This window comes from Microdochium trichocladiopsis, assembly GCF_020744255.1.
Source record: "Microdochium trichocladiopsis strain MPI-CAGE-CH-0230 chromosome Unknown B0I36scaffold_1, whole genome shotgun sequence".
Taxonomy (NCBI): domain Eukaryota; kingdom Fungi; phylum Ascomycota; class Sordariomycetes; order Xylariales; family Microdochiaceae; genus Microdochium; species Microdochium trichocladiopsis.
The window spans coordinates 4,833,557-4,854,463 of record NW_025763544.1 but is presented as its reverse complement, the minus strand read 5'-3'; the positions used below and the strand labels follow the sequence as shown (position 1 = coordinate 4,854,463).

The window sequence follows — 20,907 nt, the reverse complement described above, 5'->3', positions numbered from 1 at the left end:
GTCTGCTTGTTGGCCCCTGTCCCGAGATGTCGCCCTGGTTTCATGTCTCTGCCAATCTGCACTCACCAAGAACTTCAGCTGAGAGAGCCCCGCAACTGCGTCGATTGAGGCCCTGTGACGAGGGCCAGCGAACGACCTATTCTTGGCTCTGCCATCATCCACCATCAAATCAGCCTTTAAGTTGTCTAGTGCTGCGGGTTAGCCGCCCATCGTTGTGGGGGATGGTGATTGGCTGGGGCCAGGGGGAGGTGGACGTGCTGTGTGGTCGGCGGCTAGCAACCTTGGAAGGGCAGCAGCAGGGATCTGGTTGGTGTCCATCCACGGCGGGAGACTGTCCACCTTGTGGCGGCAGGCACGACTCACGACACCCTCGACTCTGGTTGTCCTGGGTTGGAAGAAAGCACGGCCACGTGTTAAGAATGAGGTCGACACGAGCAGAGCCAGCCTGGCCGGCGTCTCTGCCCAGGACTTGACGGACAGAGCAAAGGTTCCGGTGGTAGTTGACCTTTGACACACCGCCCAGGTCAAGCTCATCCTGCAGCGTGGGATTGACGCAGCAGGCCATGCACCACTACTCTAACGTACTGTGCCGTACAGCGACTGCCACCCACCGCACACCAGGTTTCCTTGGTCCCGCCATCTCGTCACGCAGCACATTTCCCATCTCCTGCCCATGCTAACAAGTGCAGACAACAGACAGACAGCCCAGGCGCTACAACCGCGCGCATCCATGCAATGCACGCCAGCCCCGCAAGTGTGCATATCACCGGCATACATGCTGCCAAATCACACCAATCACGACCCCGCGCCTGTCCAGGGTCCCATATCTCTCCCCGGCCGCCCATCACACTCGCCGACCCGCCGTTTCCCATTGCCCGACCCGGGACGCACCCCATTCGCCTGCCTGTCCACAGGACTCGTCCCGCCTCGAGCTAAGTTGAACAAAGTTGTCCATGCAGGCCGAACAGATGTCCCTCTTGCTGAAAAAAACGACCCTCTTTCTCGTCTTCTGTGCCGTCCCGTCCCTGTTTCAGGGCTGTTTTTAGAAATGAAACGAGTCCATCCTCATCGGCACATTCTCTACCCCAGATCGTCATACATGGGTTGTGTTCTCCTACTGCCAGGGGCTCACTCTCTCGGAGCTTGACCTTGCTTGCTCCCCCTGCACTGTGATAAGTCCCTTCCAGTGCCGAGCGGGGATCAATCTGCAGGAACACCAGACTTATATACACTCCCAGCCTCCCATTCCAAGATCCAGCCAGACTGACCTCGTCACCGTCATTGTCGTTGCGCTCGAGGACCGGACTGACACCCATCACTTGCACACACTGTCCCTCACACGTTCCTTCTTTACATCAGTACGGGCAGTGGTCACTTTCACTAGTCGACTGGTCCTCTCAAAGTCCCGCGTCTCAGTCACAATCCCTTCTTATCTTATTGTCTTTCTACAGTGAGGGAGAAGCGAGCCTCCTTGGCATCCGACTCGACCACAAAAAGCCACAACCAGCACCAAAGATAGACCGCCCATCCAGAGCCATTCATCAGCAACAATGGCCCCATCGTCGTCAGCCCTGAGGCTGCGCATCTCCTCGCCTCTCGAGGCTGGCACCTCCATCCTCGACACGCAACACAGCCTGCCAGCCCACCTCACAGACGCCCTCGAGTACGCATCAAAACGCCTGGCTCGCAAGGCACTCCATCTCACCCTCGTCGTCGTCCGCAAGGACTACCAGCTGCCTCAGAACCAGCACTATCCTTCCTCGCTCTCCTCGGCCTCGGTGCCACCAACGCCAACGTCGCCACCGTCGTCAGCAGGATCGCTGGCATCCCCTCTACGCTCGCCGATCGCGGGGCTCAGGTCGCTCGTGAGAAAGGGCACGCACGCCTCTCTCGCATCCCTGTACTCCACCACCTCCTCTACCTCCGCCACCGCCACCGACGCCTTGCAGGATGGATACCTCGCGAGCGCGGTGTCATCGCCAATGTTCTCGCCCCGCAGCGAGGCCTCGTATGACACACCACTCAGCCCCGGGCGCCGCGGTGTCTGGCCCCCGACACCAGGAAGCATGCTTTCCATGTCGTACTTCCACAATGGCACGGCATCGCCACCCATGACGCCGCATACCCCAGGTAGCATGATCAGCAGCATGTCCTCGGCGACAGATCCTGCGTCGATCAGGGCCTTGGCGGCCTCGAACAATAACAACGGCGCAACAACAGCAGGGGGCCCGGGATTGAGACCCACCGGCGAGTTTGGCATACGCCTCGTCTATACCACGCCCTTGTCATACAAGGACGACAAGCTTGTCCGGACTGTTCTCGAGAAGGCCAGCCGCAAGTTCCATCTTGATGCTAATGGTAATGGTGGTGGCGGCGGCACACCAGGCGCGCTTCCACTTGCGGCCATGACGGCTGCGGCATGTGGGCTCAACGCGGACCTGATCCGCCGCAGCATCATCCAGAACGAGGTCCTGTTCTGCTCGGAAGGGCTGACGCTGCTTGGCCTGGACAGGCTCTACACGTTCAAGTCTGCACTAGCTTGCTACGCCCGTGCTGTTTCTGCTGCTTCCATGGGAGGCGGTGGTGGTGTTGGGGGTGATGGCAGTGCAGCGCTAAAGGCGGCAGCGCAGACCCGCATTGAGGAGACGGTCGACGAGCTGCGGCGCCTCGTTCTCGGCGGCGACGGCAGCAGCGGCAGCGGAAGTGCCGGAGGATATTTCGGCTTCAGCCCGGGCCGACAGCGCCAGGTGCCGAGGTCGGACCTGCACCGCAGCTACGACTGGATCCGCGTCAGCCCGAGCGCCCTGGCTGCCGTCGAGCGTATGTATAAGCGCGCGTATGGCGGGCCTGCACAGGTGGGCGCGTTTGAGCCCTCGCCGGCGGAGGAGGAAGAGCGCGAGCGGGAGAGGCGGGAGCGGGAGCAGGAGGAGCAAGACCGACGTGAGCACCAGGAGGCGCTCATGAGGAGGAGAATGGTCAAGATTGGCACGCCTCCGCCAGGCAGGGCAACGCCAGTAGCAGGCAGGGCGACGCCAATGGCAGGCCGGACGACCAGCCCGCCGCTGAAGATCAGCACGGTCGACCTCGGCAATAACACTCTGCTGAAGCCCACCTTGATCCGCCCGACGCCTGTGTCGAGCCCACCGTTGTCGATCATGACTGCGCAGTCGCCACAGCAGCGAGACAGCCCAGCCAGCATATCTCCAGTACACGAGTCTCCAGAGCAGGAGCAGCGGCAGCGGCAGCCACAACTCTCTCCGCGGAGACTGAACGGCAAGACTCCGAAGCTTACACTCCAGACCGCCGCGGCGATCGAGATCAAGATTGAAAAAGTAAAGACCGAGGGGGAGGATGAGGCCAAGGACGGCGACGACGAAAGCGAGCACGGAGACCGCACTGCCAGACCGTTCCACGGCATGCCGTTCTGGAGCAACATTGACGAGCTCTTGTCGCCGGTAGACGGCAAGGGAGAGAGGCGCAAGTCCGACAAGCTCGGGCCGATGACGCCGAACGGGTATGATGACATTTCGCCCATCACGCGCGGGGAGTGGGGGTTTCTCTTTTCCCGCGAGGGGACGTGGAACGAGAACAGGACCGCGCCGGTCGAAACTTGGTGATAGATAGACGGGGCTGATTGAAATCGGTGGCGCGAGCCTGGATCGATGTATATAGTTGGTATCTCTGCCTCGTAGACCCTGCTGAGGTTGTTCTTGTACATAGTTTTGTTTCTCCTTTTTCTTGACGAAATTATGACCATGGCTGTTTGAATAAAACTCGCCAGACCCCTTTCCTTGTAACTGCAGGCGCCGCTCATCACCTCCACCCGTACTTGGCACTGGCCTCGCTTCTGTTCCTGTGGCCCTTGGCAAAGCTCTCCTCGAGCGCCTCTCGCTGGTTCTGGACCTGGTTGACGAGCTGGCGCAGGTTGTGCTTGCCGGGAGCAATGGCCCTGACCGGGTTGAACGTAGGCTGTGCCTCGCCGCTGGCGCGCAGCTCCTCGTTGGCCGCGTACTCGCGGTCCGTGTTGAAGTTGATGACCCGGCTCGCCGACTGGGTCGGGTCGGGGACGCCGCGCCGGCCGAACAGCTCGCGCCGGGCTGCCGCCGAGAGGTTTAGGTCTGACGCTATCGAGTCTAGGTCGTTGCTCGTGTTGACTAGGGGTTGCTGATGATAGCTGGTTTGGTCGGCCGATGCGGCTACCTCGGAGTGTTGGTGGGATGCAAACTGCGCGTCGTACTGCGCGAAGGCCTCCTGCGTGGACACGTTGTCGTCGCTCGCAAACACGGGCTCGTACACGCCACCAGCATTGCTGGCCGTCGGACCGTCGGCGTCGCCCTCGTGTGATATGGAAAATAACGACATCTTTTTCTTCTTTTTTGGAGGCCCGAGATCTCCTGCTTCCACCGCTGCCGCCGCTGACGGCGGCGTCGCGCCGTCAACTGGCGGGACAACAACGGCGGCGGCTGGAGTAGACTTTGTCGTGCCCGCGACGGCGGCCGCAGCTGCTGCTCTCACGCCGCCCAGCGCTGCCCCTTTGCCCTTTGCCGGCTTCCTCGAAACCGAGAGCGGCTTGAACATCATGGGCTTCCCCACGAGCTTGACCTCGTCTGCCGGCTTTTGTCCCTCGGGTATCGAGGGTTCCGCCGGTCCTGGCGCCCTCCCGCGGTCGCCGCCGCCGTCATCATCATCAAAGTCGCCATCATTGTCTCGCCTGAATCCCGGTGTCGCGCCCGTCTTGAGGTTCACGCCCGGCCTGGGTGCTGGCTTGCCGCTACTGGTGGAGCTCGCGGCAGGCTTGTTGCCGCCGGCGTTTTTCGGTGGTGGCAGCAGCGCGTTGAAGCCGCTGAATGCGCCGCCGCCGCCGCCGACCCGTGCGCGTTTCGGCGGCGGTGGTTGTTCATCGTTCTTCGCGTCGGAATGCGTGGATCTTGTCGCCGCCGCGCCGGGAAGGCTGACTACGATCTTGCCGGGCTTCGACCTGTCTACGATCCGCTGGAATGGCTTTTTCGTGGTGGCGGTGGTGGTGGTACTCGATGCTTGAGCGGCGGCCGTGGGCTTCTGAGGAGGCTGGGCGACGACGGTTTCCGAGTCGGACTCGGAGTCCGAGTACTCGACGAGGCCCATTGCCGTTGTGTGATGTTGAGCGCTGGGCTCGTCTTTGGGGGGGCTTGAGTTGAGGTGCCGCGCGACACGGAGGAAGATTTGGTGTGATCCGCGATATTGCAAAAAAGTGTGACGTCGCTCGCTGCCTTGAGCTTCCCAAGGGTTGCCAGCGTGGATGATGGAGCACCGCTAAAGTGCAAAAGTGCATGTGGGGCCACTTCGTGTCACTGAGACAAGGATGCTGGGGTTTGCCGATTGAGCAAATGGTCAGGCACTATTACAATGTTGGGTTTGTTCAACCTCATTTCACGCTCTAGCAATTCATCCGCATATTCATCGTCGACCGTGTTGGTTAAAATACAGCCATTCCTAGCTCTACCGCGAATACACATTTTGACTTCCAGTCTCGCAGCGACAAGTCCTACTTGTGAGGATCCTTGATCGACGTCTCCCCCGGTGCCTTCACGGGCGTCGCCCTCTCCGCCGCTGCGGCAGCGGCAGCCTCGGTCGGGCGACCCATCAGGAAAAAAAACACAAGGCCGATACTCAAGCCGATCCCGGCATAAATGTACATCTCTTGGCTGCCCATGGGAGTTTTTGCCAAGTCCCAATATCAGCATTTCTGGCTGCGGCAATGGAAGGGGAAAGGGGGGGGGGTCAATGACAGAGCACGAGCTTGCTGGTCGCCAGTCCGCCTGACAGACAGACCGCTCGCTCGCAGACAACCCACACGTGCATCGTTCCCACCAAGATATGTCACTTACGAGTTGCATTTCCCCGGTTGCGCTGGCGGGCTCTGCGACCGCGGGGGGTCCGAGTGGTGGTGGTCGTCCGACGAGGCATAGGCTCGCCGTGCAATGGGAGCAGCCGCCAAGCGGCCCAGTGTCACGGCCCTGGCACGGCTTCCAAGTCTCAACACAGATGTTCTCATGACGGCCATGCCGATCGTGACTAAGTTTGGAGGGCAGAAATCGCGATTGGTCGAGGTGTTCTCTGTGTTATCGACCCAGCTTCGAGTTCGGATCAATGTCGCGTCGTTCTGTTTCTGCGGCTTGGTTGTGAGTTGCAGTCCTGCAGGTGCTTTGAAACAGAGCAAACTCAAGTCGTGAACCCGGCGCTTCAGTTTTATGAAAACAACACCTTATAAAGCCTGTATAGCTGGGTAAGTAATCATGATGTAAGAAACGTCTGGTAGTATTCTAGGAAATGTTACATACTGATGCAATGCTCGTAGTATCTTCAAACTCGTAGTGATAGCGTCACTGGTGGTCAGCCGCCACGAGGACCACGAATGAATACGCACCAGCAGTGCAGCGCAGAAAAGGACTTGAACCTCTAGCACCGGACGCATGATCAAGTTAATATTTATTTATCCTATTGCTTTTCCACTTCGGAAAAAAAAAAGGCTTGAAACCCTTCTGCTGCCTCATCTTGTCCTTACTTCTTCTCATCACCACCCTTGAGCGACTGCCTGCCTGGAACCGAAGACGTTTCGTGCGCGACCGCGGCAGCCTTTCCCGGGCGGCCGAGCAGGAAAGCAAAGGCACCGCCAATTCCAAGGCCAATGGCGACATATGCATACATCTGCTTGCTGTTGGTGGATGGCCCGTGGTCAGTATTCTTGTTCTTCTTCTTCCCATGGACAGGGTGGTGGTTTCTCCAGCCAGGCGTACACGTGCTGCGGCCAGGTAGCTACACCCTTGGCGGAGGCTCGCAGAAGACTACCGCTGCATTTGTTCTGAGGAGAAATACTACTTACTCGCTGTTCTCTTTGGGATGTGCCGGTGGACTCTGCGATCGCGGAGGCTGCGACGAGGCGAATGTCCGGCGTGCTGCAAGCGAGGCGACGGCTGTGGTGGAGCGGCTCAGAGTCGGTGGGCACCGAGTGCTCAACCGTGACACATAGGTTCTCGCGACAGACATGACGATTGTTTTCGTGAGAATTATAGCGCTGAGAGTGATAACTTGTGAAAAGGGTGCTTGACTGTGGCGTCGGCTTCCTGCTTGGTTCAACGACTTGTTGTCACGGGGGTGTTTTCTGTGACGGTGTACTTGCTCAGCGTTGCGTGGGAGGAAAGCAAAGCAGCAATGCTGCCTCGAAAACAATACCTACTGAACCCCCTGGGCAATCATGATGCAAGGGCGCCTCACAACATGGGACAATCCCGTGCGTCACTGCTGTTCGTGCGTAGTTCTGGTCCCGTAGTCATGGCGTCACTGTTGAATCACTAACATGGTCGGAGTGGATCCACTTTCGCAATGGGGTGAAGCCTCGCCTTTGACGACACCAGAAGGTTTCACCCCCACAATCCACCATGAGCATGTGCGTTGTGCAATACAGTTTCGTCAACAACGATTCAGTTGTAGGGTTGCAAGACATTTTGGGCATCGTGTAAAGTTTTGCGGGGGAAGACACGCGGGCGCCTCTTCCGGTACCTACCAAGCGGTCCGCCCACCTCTGAGCTTGAATTGAGGATCACTCGGTGACCGCCGATCTTTCTAGGAAGCAACATTGGAGGGCCGTGGATTGCAACATCGTGACCTGCAGCCTTGCCTTGACGACACCAGCCTGTTCTGCAAGGTGCTTAAGTTGCGCATCATTGCTTGAACGGATACTCGCAAGGCAAGGTCGAGGGGTTCATGTACGAAGAAAGAGCAGACTGCCGAGGCGAAACTGCCGAGATGAGTCTGAGCTGTGGCATAATGATTATGCTGCTCAGTGGGAATACCGAGCGGAATATTGTGACGGATGAATGTCTGATGGTCGATCTGGCATTGTGGTGGTGGCCCGGACGAAAAAGGCCGAGGGTGGATTTCTGGAGCGGCGGGTGATCGACAGACCAGGCAGGAAGCTCCTTGCAATATTCAGCCTGTGCCGGGGTCTCTGCTCTGGCTGGCCGCAGAGCCCCATCAAGACAGAGGTGCTACGCTTAGCCAACGGCACTTTTGAGCAGCACCATAGATTCGCTATCCACTTACTCTCTAAGCTTCTGGGAGTTTTGGCTGTACCGAGTCTTGGGATACCCCGAAATGAGATCTCGTATTCTAAAATGGTGCCGAGCTCGAATGCAACGCTCTGCAGGAGAGGCGGCCGAGTCGGCAGCGCCCGAGTTCCGCGCCTGCGGGCTAGGCAGGCGCAGGTCCCGACCTAGTGCGGCTTGGGCTTCCCGCACCTGCCTCAGCCCTTTGGCGTGCCTCACCGTCGCCGGCTTCAGCCAAGCTGCATGTAATCAGATGGGCCGGTGGGCTTGAGGTCCTGATGCAGGTGACAGAAGGAAATTATGCCGACCCGTGTCTGACACAATCACTTGCAGTGCTGCTAAAGCAAGGGACCCAAAGCGAGAAAGGCTGGCATGTGGGCTGAATCTGCACAGTCCCGAGATACCTTAAGGTAGTTGGCCTGGCGGTGCGAATCGACTTGTGGAGGCTGCACCATGCGAGTCAAATCACCAGCCAATGCAAATGTCTATGCTTGGCGGCCCCTCCCGCTCGCGATTTCATGCTCGGGCCCTTCTATGGGTAAGCCTCAAGTGTGCCACGGCCACTTCCAGCGTGCGGCCACTACACCGGGCATCAGTTCGTGGCGTTTACTGGAATGGTGGGTGCATCGTGAGGCCGTTACAGGTGGCTGGCTCAGGTCGCGGACAAATTAGAAATAGCATCGGTACTCGCAAGGCCATTCGGCCACTCCAGAGAGATCGGGTGCTTCGGGGGCACAGCACTCGAGGCGAAGGCAATCTGGCCCAGTGATCGCCCACGGGTTCAGGGACGCCTTTCCATGAATGGCAGTCTGGATACCGCAAGGCATGCTACCAACCGTTACGTACCTGAGCTAGCGCAGGGACCAGAGCGGCAGACTGGCCACAGGCGTCTCGATCTGGCATCAAGCGCACCGTAGTGCGTGGTAATGGCCGAACTCCAGCCCAATTGAGCCGCTGCTCTGGCCAAGTCAAGCCTAGCTGGCAAGGCCGGGCCAAGATGCGGAGAACCTAGTGCCGCCGACCGGCACCACCTTGTGACCCAGACGCGGTTGTGTGACTAGGTGAAAGTTCTGCAGAAATGAAGCGGCGCCTTCTTGGTTTGAAGGGGCTGCTGTAAGGTTTGCTCATCCTGCTGTGGCGTGAGGCAGACGGTAATAGGCTCACAAGAGCGTATGTTGCCAGCTCCCCAGCGTCTGTTTTGTCTGACATTAGCGGTATTGTCTGTCTGTGAACAGCACAATCGATGCGCTCCTGTATGCTTTGGTATTTGCAAACCCTAAGTGTAAGCGTAATTAATGGCTACCACATGTGCTCCAAACATGATCGTATATGCTTCAAACACGCATCTGTCACGGCAGTGAGGTTCCCCACCTGCAAGCTGCTTTCAATGGCTGCCGACCCCTCTTCGAGTAAAGCAGAAGATGACCCTCCCTCCTGGAGACAGATGCATGCCGCCGGTCAGATCGGATCTCGATAAGCCGCGATTGTCACGCCAGTATGGAGACTCCCCACGCGGGTCATATATGGATGGCCTAGATCGTGACATGTTGTTGCAGCAGACCACCGTACCGCCCATGTACGTGCTGCACTCATGGGGCCACAGTGGAGGGGCTAGGCCGGGGTTGCGCTGGGCCCCAGGGCGTAGCACCGCCTTTGAGCGCGCCTGCCCTGAACGGGTTGCACCAGGGCGGAATGGGCCCTGTTGATTGGTCGGGCAGGGCAAGGGTCGGACACGCTAGGAGCGGCTCCCCTGACAGCCCAGGGCGCAGTTGCCGGCGCACCAGACGGGTCCATTGGTGGCACAACTCTCCACCGTCCACCTCGTCTCTCTTGGCCGGGCCGCGATACGGCTTCATGCCACCAGATTGCAAGTCGAGATGTCCAGGCTTCCATGCACAGATGGCGGCTGCCCGGCCGTGTTCCTGCATGACTCCAGACCTAGGTCCCGCCTCTCCCGCTCCTCCGCGCCATGCAGCACGCCTGCTAGCTAGCCCGCTCTGGACCGCTCACACCTGCACAAACTTGCTATCCACATTGTCCTAGCTGCAGGTGGGATCCAGAGCCGTGCTTCTGGTTCCGCCAGACCCAGGCTCGGCCTCAGGCGAAGATGAACACTTTGCTTCTGTGCCTATTGCGGGCTCGGTCTCGTCATGATATAAGGCTGCGTCAGTCGCCAGCCTGTACCTCCCAGATTTCGTCCATCACCAGGCTTCAGCTCCTGAACACACTCAAGGGCTTCCATCTTTACTACTCATAGTCTTTTGACAAGTTCCCGACTCCCTCGCGCTATCCTTGGCTACAAGCGACACTGCCCATCATGAAGGCCTTTCACTCCTTCGGCGCGCTTGCCGCCCTGGCGGCCCTTCCCACGGCCCTTGCCTGGTACGTGGAGGAACCGCCATGCACCCAGGTGTTCACGCCGTTCACCTACACTGGCTGCTACGACAACGGCCTTCCTGGCGAGCCTTACGCCCTTGATATGAAGTCGGACATGGACTCGAGCACTGGAACCGTCGAGAAGTGCATGGCTGTCTGCAAAGGTGAGTCGAGATCGGGTCATCCATTACGAAGTTCCAATTGCTCACGACCCGTTTCCAGGCAACGGTTTCCGTCTCGCAGGCCTTGGCTACTATGGCGAATGCTACTGCGGCCAGACCATTTCGAGGTCCGCGGTCAGCGAGAGCACCTGCAACCTGCCATGCAACGGCAACAAGAATGAAATCTGTGGGGGCAACAATGCTGTCAGCATCTACACAGATCCGTCGTTCGACCCCATTTCCTCGGTGTCAACCTCCGACTATGCCTCTGTCGGCTGCTGGACCGACGACGCCCAGGCCCCTCTTGGCAAGGCTCTTTTCTTCAGACAGGACCAGCTCGACGGCGACAGCATGACGACGAACGTGTGCTTGCAGGCCTGTCTTGCCAAGGGTTTCCCATATGCCGGCACCGAGTACTCACGCGAATGCTACTGTGGTGTCGTCGTTGGCGATGGCACAGCACTGGCCCAGGACCAAACCACCTGCAACATGCCCTGCGCGGGAGACAGCAGCCAAACCTGCGGCGGACCCGCCTTGTTGAACCTCTATGTTGCGAAGAAGCTGTTCTCGAAGGATACTTGCGGCCTCGTGCCCGTTCTGCCAAGCAGCAGCACGACTAGTTCCATTGCATCTTCCACGTCGACTTCCATGTCTTCCAGCTCAAGCACTTCAACCTCATCGGTTACTTCCTCGACGAGCACCATCACCTCCTCCTCAAGCATCAGCACGACCACTGGCCCGGCCCAATGCACTTCCACCGTCGTTATTCCTCCCAAGTGCGAGTTTGGCTGCGGAAACTGGTGTGCTTCGCCTCTTCCAGACTTCACTGACCAGTCCAAGTGCCTTTTGGCGTGGTCCGCTTGCAAGGTGCAGATCGCTTCGTGCTTCCTCAAGGCTGGCTGGCCCAATGCCATGGACTGCTTCAAGTACGCTGGTTGGTGCGCGAGCGTCAAGGATTACTGTTACTCGGACGGTGGCCGTGGTGGTAAGAACGGCTGTTTCAACAAATACCCCCCGATCAATGGCGGTCAGCCAACGACTACCACCTCTGTTTATCCTTGCTCGACTTCGGCTCCGGCAACCACGACAACTAGCTCCGCCACTACCACCACGTCGACCTGCAACATCCCTTCGCCAACTGGTATTTGCAAGCAACCAAGCTCCAGCAAGTACGGATACGGTCCCGGCAACCCTGTTGGCGGAATTGAGCTGCCATTGGTGACCTGCAACAACCTCCGGCGCGACTTCCTGAGCGGCAATCCTTACAAGCTGTACACTGATAATGACAGCTCCAGGTGTCCCTCATACCGTCGCCAGGACTGCAAGGGCGCCTGTGCGGATGCCTGCAAATGGCAGTACAACCAGTGCCTTGGCGTCTATGCTCAAGGTTGCAAGACTAACGGCAAAGTTGGCAACCAGTGGTACGGAGGCAACTATGATCCGAGCCAAGGAACCCGTCCTGGCGGTCCCGGCGGCCCTGGAGGCCCTGGTGGTCCTGGCGGTCCTGGCGGGCGTCCTCGTCCTCGGTCGTCCCATGCCGAAGAGGTGGCCATGATCAAGCGTTCCACCAACCAATTCAGTCAGAGCTATGGAGATGCTCAGAACTCGTGCAAGATGCAGTACCAGGATTGTCTGAACACGAACTCCAACGTTCGCGACAATGGCCAGTGCAAGACCTTTGCTGGCGACTGGGTCCAGTAGAGTCTCGTGTGGAGCGAGCTGGGGCAAGGACTGGCAAAGATACTCCTGTGTTCGGGTGACAGGGTACTATCGAGCCAGTCCTCGAACGAATCACTATTTCCTGCTTAGAGGACTATGGCACGGACGGCGAATTTGGCCAACTCTCTTTTGTCACTAGTTTTATTTTGATAGATATGAGTTTCTCGAATGATAGCTTAATTTTTCAGACAGTCTACGTGGCCACAACTGGGACTTGATCGTAGTCGATGATGGGCGTGAACAAAACCGTGCTTCGTACAGTGTGCAACGCTAGGTTGCACGGTAAAGGTATGGCCCCCAAACAACTGGAGGGGGATATCGCCATGAACGATGTCATTCACATGGGCAAATTCCAACAACGTCTCACCCACTCATGCAGAGAAGACCGCACGCTGATTATTAACAAGCTCACGGCTCGTTCTGTTGCGCCGGCCTAGGCAGCCACTGCAATCTCGGGTCAGCCAACAGCACCATGCCGGTCGCGGCCTTCCACCTAGAGTCCGCATCTGCGACCCTGCGCTCGCTACCAACAGGATCATATCTTGTCCACGCAACAAACTGCCTGGGCGAATGGGGTGCGGGATTCGCCCTCGAGCTGCGCGGCATCTTCCCCGGCGCGTATCTTCAATACCGCACATACTGCGACGACTTCAAGACCAGTGCGGAGGCGCGCTACGCCTCACGAGACCTGGTAGGCCACTGCTACATCATCCCTCCACAAGACGCGGATATAGCCGCTGGCGCGCCAGAGATATCCATCGTCTGCCTGTTCACAAGTCACGGATATGGTCGACCCAATAAGGCCAAAGCCAAGCCCGGTGTTGACCGCCCAGCGCTAGTGCTCGGTGAAACGAAGCAAGCACTTCGCCATTTTCGGGAACAGCTCGATGGTCTCGGAAGTGCACACGACCTTAGAGTCTACTCGCCAATGTTCAACTCGGGAGCATTCAAGGTGCCATGGGCAAAGACCAGTGATCTGATCCGACAGAGCTTCGACGGCTGGCAGGGGCGCTGGATCGTGCTTGAGCCGCCACCACGGAAATGAATGGGCTCTTTTTCCCTTCAAGTGCTGTCAGCGCCGTGGAGGAAAGGCCACCAGCCCGCCCCCATGACCCGTTGGAGAACCACATGGGCCGTTTGCAATTGCCAAGGCGCTGTCCGCCTCGACCAACAAGCCTTTCTGTGCATGCCACATGGCCGTGACAGACGGGCTGCAGGTCTGCGGGCAAGGAGACAAACCCCGGTAAGGCGCCTAACAGCATGCCCAAGCCGAGACAGCAGCCATCGGTGCCCTCCAGGAAAGCCTCTCTCTGCTCGGCTCGTGATGTTCGCGTGGGCATTAGCAAACATTGGCAACCACCTATCAGGAAGGATCTGGGTAGCTGAGACCAGGGAATTGGAGTCGGTGACGTGGGTGACCCCTGTCTGTGCTCTGGCTCTTCGCACGCGGCAAAAGCCAACGATCATCTGGCCTGTAGCGCTGGTAGACCTCTCTATGGCAAATGCAAGAAAGTTGAAGAATGCCCCATGGTCTGTGTTCGATCGACGCTGGCACGATGCCGCACCAGGGCGTACTCGCTTAGGCACTGACGTTTCGTCAAGATGGATGGCCTCTGAGTGTTGGCCTCTGGAAAGAGGTCGCAGTCTGGGCCACACAAGAAAAAGACAATCATATCGTCCTTTGCTCGAACCTTGCGGAAGCACACAAGTACCAGCGAATCCCAGCCATTCCAGGTCAAACACAACGAAACGACAATGGGCCTTTCGCGGTGCAGATACCGCATTTCGCTTCGAAATGGAAATGCGGCTTCCGACACGGCGTGCGGGAGACTCGCAAGATGGGCCATGCAAGCCCTCGTCAAGTTTCGAGATCAGCTCAAACACTGGTTATACAGACACCAAGCCATTCCCATTCTTTCAATTGCCGTCAGAGTTGCGAGAGGCTGTTTTGAGATATCTCGTCGTTTTTCCCTTTCCGCCACATTATGGATCTCGCCGAATACCCTTCCTCCGCAGAAAACAACATCAGGATACCGTACGTATGGAGTTGAAGGGCGACCTCTACCCCATGAACCTCTTTCTCGCCAGCAGGCAAATGTATGAGGAGGCATTTAGGGCCTGGCGCATCTTCAACACGTTTGTCTGGGTTGTCAGAACGCCAAAGTCTGAGCACGTCGACACCAGGTCTCTGACCGACACGTACTTGGTTGAAATCATGGAAGTTCGCCATCTCGTCATGCGCATCGTTCAAGTCGGCGATAGCTTGCAACTTGAACGTGATCTTTTTCCATTGCTTCGCAGCCTGATCGAGCACGGCGATCTGAGATATCTCGGGTTCGAGATGGACGTCAACTTTCACTCCAGAGACGTCCTGGACATATTCTTCCCCAGCTATGTGCCGGACCCGAAGCCGCACAAGCGCGGCAATTGGGACATACACGACTTCGTCCCAACCACAGCGATGGAGTCTCTGCTGGATCTGCTCTCGCATCCATACCTGAAGCGCGCCTCATTGCGGATCGACTTGTGTCAGCCTGGGTATCCCGCTTCGCGGTGGTGCCCACTGCATGATTACGTTGCAGAGGATGACGCCATCCACTGGGGCGTCTCTGTCAAGTGGCGCGAGTTCCGCGCCGCGTGCTCCAGGGGAGGAAGTGGATCAAGACAGCATAGGTAGCTGCAGGCTGACAGTCGGGAAGGATGGGATCATGCAATCACCCACGTTCGACCAGGTGGTAACACACAGTTCTCCTCTGTGGAGGAGGATGGCCATCATGAGCCAATCAACAAAGGATGGCACCCTTTTTCGATTGGCTTACACATCCCCCGTTTACGATCGCCGCGGGAACCAGGCTTGGCGATTCCTCCGGGAGCTTGTTTCGACTATATGCAGTAGGATCGTTACACCTTAATTGACCAGCTGCCCCCAAAAGGCTTAGAACGACCCAATTCCGTACCATGCCAAGCCAGAGCGACAGTATAGTTCCCTGCCACGATGCAACTCTGGATCCTCAAATCTACACATTGTGCAGCTTTTTGAGGCCAGGACAGAATGCACAAGAAATACTTTCTCCTAGCCGAAGAGCATCAGCTGAGTAGTCCCTCCCTCGGCCAAACTCATCTTCGCGGCTTCTTCCAGGCCACATGAAAGGCTATGTCCAATGCTGCGTGCGCACCTGCTTGGCCAAGGGTCCGTCCGGGGTGTCAACGGAAGTGGATGATCTGGGGTCAACTGCCGGTTCATGACTAAGGACATATTATTGCTGATGCCAGCATCGATGCAAGTCCGACCCGTAGGACTCGGGGCCCATGGTAGAAGAGCGGGACAAACGAGCACAGACGCCATGAAACGTTGCCGTAGGATCAAAAGTATACTGACAACACTTGCGTATGCCCCTGGCGATGCTCAGTCATGGCCGAACCCCCGGGTATGGCTGACTTGTGCCTGGCAGTTCTGAACAACGGAATGTGCCGTGGGCAGCCACTGAGCTATTCAGGGCGTAGCCGGGATGGACGGCAAACAACTACGAGCAGCAAGTCAACCGGCAGTATATATGTGGCCTTGGCAAGCTGCCTCCGTCTTCAGTTCAAGGGGAGTGTCACCCACCGCAACAATCAACCCTTCCTCAAGTCTCCGTACACCTGTTCCAAGCTGTTCAAGATGCTCTCAAAGGCACTCTTCTCCATTCTGCTCGGTGGCGCCGCCATGCCCTTGCTGGCATCGGCCCAGTCCTGCTCCGTCGCCAGCAACCTCGACATCACCTTCTATGGCAACCCGGACAACGACCCGGCCGGCAGCACTGCCACGGCGTACGACTGCGGCGCGGGGCGCAACTTCAACGCTGGCGGAAGTGGCAGCTACAACGACCCGCTGACGTTTGCCACTGCCCAGGGCGAGTTCAAGACGTGCGAGATTGTGTACTTTCCTTATATCAAGAAGTACATTCGCATGGAGGACTATTGCCAAACTTGCAGTGGGTTTCTTCCCCTTCCCCATCACACCACTCCCTTATTGTTGTGGGGATATGCTTCCTTGCAAATGTCCCTAGATGGACGGGGAGCATCCAAGATTACTTGTAACTGACCCATCTCGCGAAACAGCCGAGGACTGGGCCGTGGGCCGCTGGCACATCGACATCTGGACCGGCAACAACGTCAACGGCGGCAACACGCAGGTCCAGTGCGAGAACAGCTTGACCCCAGGCCCGGATCAGTGGGTTATCCGCAACCCTTCGCCCAACTTGGAGGTTGACTGTATGTGATGAAGCCCTCTTATGTGACTTTGAGACTGCGAACCATGGAACCTCTCCAGACAAGAGACAAGAGCTAACAACTGGGCTTTCTTGGGGGGTAAAAAGTGACGGAGCTGTTTGTCAACCCACGCACCTGCAACACCAACCACGTCTACCTGAACAACCCAGCAAGTAAGTGCTGTCCCCCCCCCCTCCTCTCTCTTTCCGTCGCCTTGGGCGGTTGAAAGGTTGAAGGTGTCACGCGACAACACCAGGATTCCACGCGTACTGACATTGAATTCCCCATCTAGGCAAGTACTGCTCCACCGGAAGCAACCCCGGCGGCGGCTGCCAGACCGACTGTGCTTGGCAGGGCCACTGCCTGGGTAAGTCGATGATGATGCCATGCTTGTCTTTTTGTTGCGCCGATCAAAACAACCGAGTTTGACTGATGATGCGAATTGAACACAGGCTGCTCCTGCGCGACCTTTAATGACTGCGACGAGGATTTCATCTGCACCAACGGTGTGTGCTCCCACTGAGCGGCCATCACTTCGCCATGACGTTGAAAGGAAATGAGGAGTGGAAGGGGACGTATGGCTTGTGGTACATTTTAAGGGGAGGGGCAAAGTGCGAAGCGAGAGCGTCCCTTCCCACAGAGTCGAGAGAGGAAGCGGTGGTCCGGAGAGCTCGAGGCGGTCGTCTTTGTGTTGCTGTGGTGGATGGTGCTGGGCATGGGCTGGATACAAGAGGTCGCGAGCTTAAAGCTTAGATATCTCTTCGTGAGCTGGAGTTCTGTTGCACCTCGCTCAGTCTAGAATATTCAGCTCGGTCTCCAATCACGAGATTGAGCACAGGCTTGATCAGGAGTACGTTTCTCGAGTGCCCAATGTTGCTCAGGTCATTCGATCTCATCCTGCTCTAGTACGCTCGCTATCCGCCACGAAGTGCCAGCTACACATCCCCAGCCAACATCGCTCATGAATGCGGGAAGAAGCTCGTATCAATATACACCATATCTACAAGCCCCTTGCTTGACCGGTCAAGAATCGTCCCCAGATCTGATTTGAGTTTACCGCAAGTCCAGAACAACACGGCCACGAAGCATGCCTTTCTCCATTTCCTCGAAAATCTACAAACACCATAATCCATGTTGTCAGCCACTCGCGCTTTTCCCTTTCTTTTTATACCCCGGCCTCTCTTCATATCCGCAAGAGACTATGGTAAACGAAGCCGGCGAGAGAAACAGTACTGACCTGTGTGAGCTCTCCCATCGGCCGGACTTCAAAGTGCGTCTTGATGGCGCCCTTGGCTGCCAGGGCCAGTGTCTCGACAGCCTCTTGGCGATTCGCGGTCTTGACTCCTGTAAATTCGTTGGCGTAATACCAGCTCGTCAGTCAAGTTTTCCCAGTCATCAACATGAAGATCCTGACTGCCGCCAGCAGCTAGCGCTTTTTGAGCCCTTTCTTTTGGTTCCTTTGTTGGAAAGCAGAGAGGGCGAATGGACAAACTAGACAAAGGAGTGGAGGGGGTGGGGGGAGGGTATTCACCAATCATTCGAAGCTCCTTCTCCAGAAACATCATCGGACTGCCCGCCATGACGGCCGCGTTGTCCGGAACGCCAACGCAGACAATGGTGCCCCTGAAGCGGAGCCAGTAGACGGCCTGCTCGTAAGTCCCGCTGTTTGACGAGCACATGAGCGCAATCTTGACGCCCCCCGCGGTGAGCTCCCGGATGCGAGCCGCCATCTGGCTCTCCCCCGGCGGCTCGTTGGCGGGGAACTGGGAGAAGTCGACAAACTCGTCGGCGCCGAGGGAGCGGCACAGGTCCTCCTTGGACCCGTGGTCGACGGCGAGCACGCGCGCGCCCAGAGCCCGGGCGTACTGCACGCCCAGGTGGCCGAGGCCGCCGCCCGCGCCGGTGACGAGGACCCAGTCGCCGGGCTTGACGCCGCCGCGGGTCAGGGCCGAGTAGACGGTGATGCCGGCGCACATGAGTGGCGCGGCGGCATCGGAGGGCAACCCATCTGGGATGACGGTGGCGTACTTTGCGCTCGTCAGGCAGTACTGCTGGAACGTGCCGGGGGTGTAGAAGCCCGAGATCTTGACCTGGGTGCATGAAGTCTCGCCCCCGAGGAGGCAGGGTTCTAGCGCACAACGGTCAGCATTTGGCTGCGTTCAAGATTTGTATAGAACATTGGTGACTCGTCGTGTGATTAAGCGTGGTTGGGGACTTACCACAGTTGAGGCAGGCATCAGCCGCGTACTTGATGCCGACTCTTGTGCCGACAGCTGGAAGCACTACTCCAGGGCCAAGCTTGACTACTTCGCCGATGCCTTCGTGCCCGCCGATTTGCCCTTTTCATCACTTTCGTGTGAGTAGTGCCTGTGACATAGATGGGTTGTGCTGTGGAATGTAGCCTACCTTTCATCGTAGGCGGTGCTCCAACAAAGCCATTGGTGCAAAAGCTGTAGTCTGTATGACAAACGCCAGAGTAGTGTCTGTGCAGTGTATCTGTTAGCTCAAAGTCACTACTACCATGTCTCATATCTGATAGGGCACGCCGTGATCATGGTTATTTTAGGCTCATCATTGGATAGCACGACTACGGTGTCTTTTGGCAATGATTTGGCGAGACCAACATGATTACAATGATCGGGAGCGGGGACTTACAGCCGTACAAGGACCTGGCCAACATCGGGTTCAGGGATGTCGAGATCCACGACTTCAGTCTTGGTGGAGGGCGGGTCTGCATAGATGACCGCCTTGTAGGAGGATGTGCTATCGCTGACCGACATGTTCACTCAGAGGGTGGGTCGAATGCTGCAAGGTAGTCGTGATACGAGTCGAATGATGTTATCTCCATAGATAATGGCAGTGATAGCATGTCCCTGCGGGGGACCCCAACATATAGGCGCCAGGGCACGCATCTTCTTCCATGGGCCGCGGGGAACGATCACGAGGGGTCCGATTCCTGGCCATGGGCACGAGATGGCATTGCCATGCTCTCCAAGAAGACAAGGCTAGACTCGATGCGCGGGTGACTGGTGGTGTGCCCAAGGCCAAGCGTGCCTTGTCGCCTGGTGCTCATAGTTGATGGCTGAAATTAGGTTTGCACAACTGCCGCGAGGCCAGTCTTTGGGCTGCCCAATAGCCACGGAGCCAAGACTGGACCGTGGGTCGGGTTCTGAGGACGGCAATAAGTGGACAAGACTGCACCTCCCTGGAACGTGTGTGCATATCGCCAACGGCGGTTTTCCCATTTGGGGCATCGTTATGTTGCCAGTGTCCACTACGGGGATAGCGGGCTTCCTTGAGGAGCGGAGGCCGTTCCGCAGGTCCAGGCAGATCCCTGGTGCCCCGCAACAGAGCCTGCCTCGAGCAAATGCTGCAGTCGGACCATCGGTCGATGTTCGTTTGAAGCTTGTCGCTCGACATCGTTACCCTTGCCACGTTTGAGCGGTAGATGCCCCTGTCCGTTCATCACGACAAGAACATGCGACCCTTGGCCTGCAGATGCCCCGCTCCGTGGCGACCAACCGAGGCCAGATCCCCTGTATCGTGACGAAACATTTGGGGCAGCCAGGGCCTTTTTCTCGGCAGTTCGCTAAAGTTTTGCATAGTCCTCGAACCACTCTAGTTTTCTTGCTGAGCATCGTTGGATTCAACAGAACAGCGGGAGGATAGTGTACTTAGCGCACCTGGCAGGATCCCGCTGACGAGCATATATTACACCGGGGTTCTGTGGAGACCGACTGACGGTGAGAAGTATCGCACAAATATGTCGTCATGTTATACGTGCCGGGCTTGCCTTGTGTGCCTGATGGGCTGTTCTTGACCGACCATATCAATCAAGAAGGATCCCCAACCAGCACTGAAACTCGCGCCCCGTTACGCTAGACGGCCCTTCTCCACTCCTGAGAAGTTCTCAAGACCCCGTCCCCGCCGCCACATGGAGTCGGTCAAGGATGGCGCTAGAGGCAACAGGCCCCCCAATCGGTTTCTTAGCACCTGTCAGGGTCCTATTGCCCATCTGAGGAAGGAGTCGGGCAGCTCGGATTCCAGAGTTTCTTAACTCCCGAACCCACAAGGTGCGGGTAACGCGGCCGGCAGATGCGTCATGCCATGTGCCCCTCTTGGAGAAAAGGGGGCGAGAATGTGCTCGATGTCGTTCGAGAACGCGGTTGTATATGAATGACAGCGGGTGCCCCCCAACTTTGTGTGATCTCGGTTCTCTGCCCGTGGCAAACACTTGGTTCCTCCCCGATCAGCACCAAGTAGAGCGAAGTAAGACGATTTCTCCACATAGGAAATATCAATACAAGCATCCCAAA

At 57.5% G+C, this 20,907-nt stretch overlaps 9 protein-coding genes across 9 annotated transcripts; 5 read left to right on the top strand and 4 right to left on the bottom strand.

The window, feature by feature from the left end:
• Positions 1–1,550: 1,550 nt before the first annotated feature.
• Positions 1,551–3,617, top strand: B0I36DRAFT_344782 (uncharacterized protein; the record flags this gene model as incomplete). The annotated part of the gene is made up of 1 exon (XM_046156296.1): positions 1,551–3,617. One exon carries the CDS (start codon positions 1,551–1,553, stop codon positions 3,615–3,617), a length of 2,067 nt encoding a protein of 688 aa, XP_046019209.1.
• A 196-nt stretch (positions 3,618–3,813) lies between these two features.
• On the bottom strand, positions 3,814–5,124 carry B0I36DRAFT_358348 (mitotic checkpoint regulator, MAD2B-interacting-domain-containing protein; the record flags this gene model as incomplete). The annotated part of the gene is made up of 1 exon (XM_046157953.1): positions 3,814–5,124. The coding sequence occupies one exon, from the start codon at positions 5,122–5,124 to the stop codon at positions 3,814–3,816; it is 1,311 nt and encodes a 436-aa protein (XP_046019208.1).
• Positions 5,125–5,244: 120 nt separating this feature from the next.
• B0I36DRAFT_312246 (uncharacterized protein) lies at positions 5,245–6,306 on the bottom strand. The gene has a single exon (XM_046152480.1). It carries the CDS (start codon positions 5,874–5,876, stop codon positions 5,328–5,330), a length of 549 nt encoding a protein of 182 aa, XP_046019207.1. The 5' UTR covers positions 5,877–6,306; the 3' UTR covers positions 5,245–5,327.
• Positions 6,307–6,540: 234 nt separating this feature from the next.
• B0I36DRAFT_358347 (uncharacterized protein) lies at positions 6,541–7,026 on the bottom strand (the record flags this gene model as incomplete). The annotated part of the gene is made up of 2 exons (XM_046157952.1): positions 6,541–6,694; positions 6,863–7,026. The coding sequence occupies 2 exons, from the start codon at positions 7,024–7,026 to the stop codon at positions 6,541–6,543; spliced, it is 318 nt and encodes a 105-aa protein (XP_046019206.1).
• Positions 7,027–10,956: 3,930 nt separating this feature from the next.
• Positions 10,957–12,527, top strand: B0I36DRAFT_312241 (uncharacterized protein). The gene has a single exon (XM_046152479.1). The coding sequence runs from the start codon at positions 10,973–10,975 to the stop codon at positions 12,320–12,322; it is 1,350 nt and encodes a 449-aa protein (XP_046019205.1). The 5' UTR covers positions 10,957–10,972; the 3' UTR covers positions 12,323–12,527.
• A 285-nt stretch (positions 12,528–12,812) lies between these two features.
• On the top strand, positions 12,813–13,385 carry B0I36DRAFT_344778 (uncharacterized protein; the record flags this gene model as incomplete). The annotated part of the gene is made up of 1 exon (XM_046156295.1): positions 12,813–13,385. The coding sequence occupies one exon, from the start codon at positions 12,813–12,815 to the stop codon at positions 13,383–13,385; it is 573 nt and encodes a 190-aa protein (XP_046019204.1).
• A 688-nt stretch (positions 13,386–14,073) lies between these two features.
• On the top strand, positions 14,074–15,070 carry B0I36DRAFT_19955 (uncharacterized protein). Its single transcript, XM_046148776.1, has 2 exons — positions 14,074–14,681; positions 14,781–15,070. The coding sequence occupies exons 1-2, from the start codon at positions 14,136–14,138 to the stop codon at positions 15,015–15,017; spliced, it is 783 nt and encodes a 260-aa protein (XP_046019203.1). The 5' UTR covers positions 14,074–14,135; the 3' UTR covers positions 15,018–15,070.
• A 931-nt stretch (positions 15,071–16,001) lies between these two features.
• On the top strand, positions 16,002–17,114 carry B0I36DRAFT_344776 (uncharacterized protein; the record flags this gene model as incomplete). The annotated part of the gene is made up of 5 exons (XM_046156294.1): positions 16,002–16,314; positions 16,442–16,594; positions 16,699–16,764; positions 16,884–16,958; positions 17,044–17,114. 5 exons carry the CDS (start codon positions 16,002–16,004, stop codon positions 17,112–17,114), a joined length of 678 nt encoding a protein of 225 aa, XP_046019202.1.
• A 242-nt stretch (positions 17,115–17,356) lies between these two features.
• Positions 17,357–19,520, bottom strand: B0I36DRAFT_19933 (alcohol dehydrogenase). The gene is made up of 6 exons (XM_046148775.1): positions 19,247–19,520; positions 18,998–19,074; positions 18,811–18,930; positions 18,123–18,719; positions 17,829–17,935; positions 17,357–17,704 (listed from the first exon to the last, which is right to left on the bottom strand). Exons 1-6 carry the CDS (start codon positions 19,369–19,371, stop codon positions 17,645–17,647), a joined length of 1,086 nt encoding a protein of 361 aa, XP_046019201.1. The 5' UTR covers positions 19,372–19,520; the 3' UTR covers positions 17,357–17,644.
• Between the last annotated feature and the right edge of the window lie 1,387 nt (positions 19,521–20,907).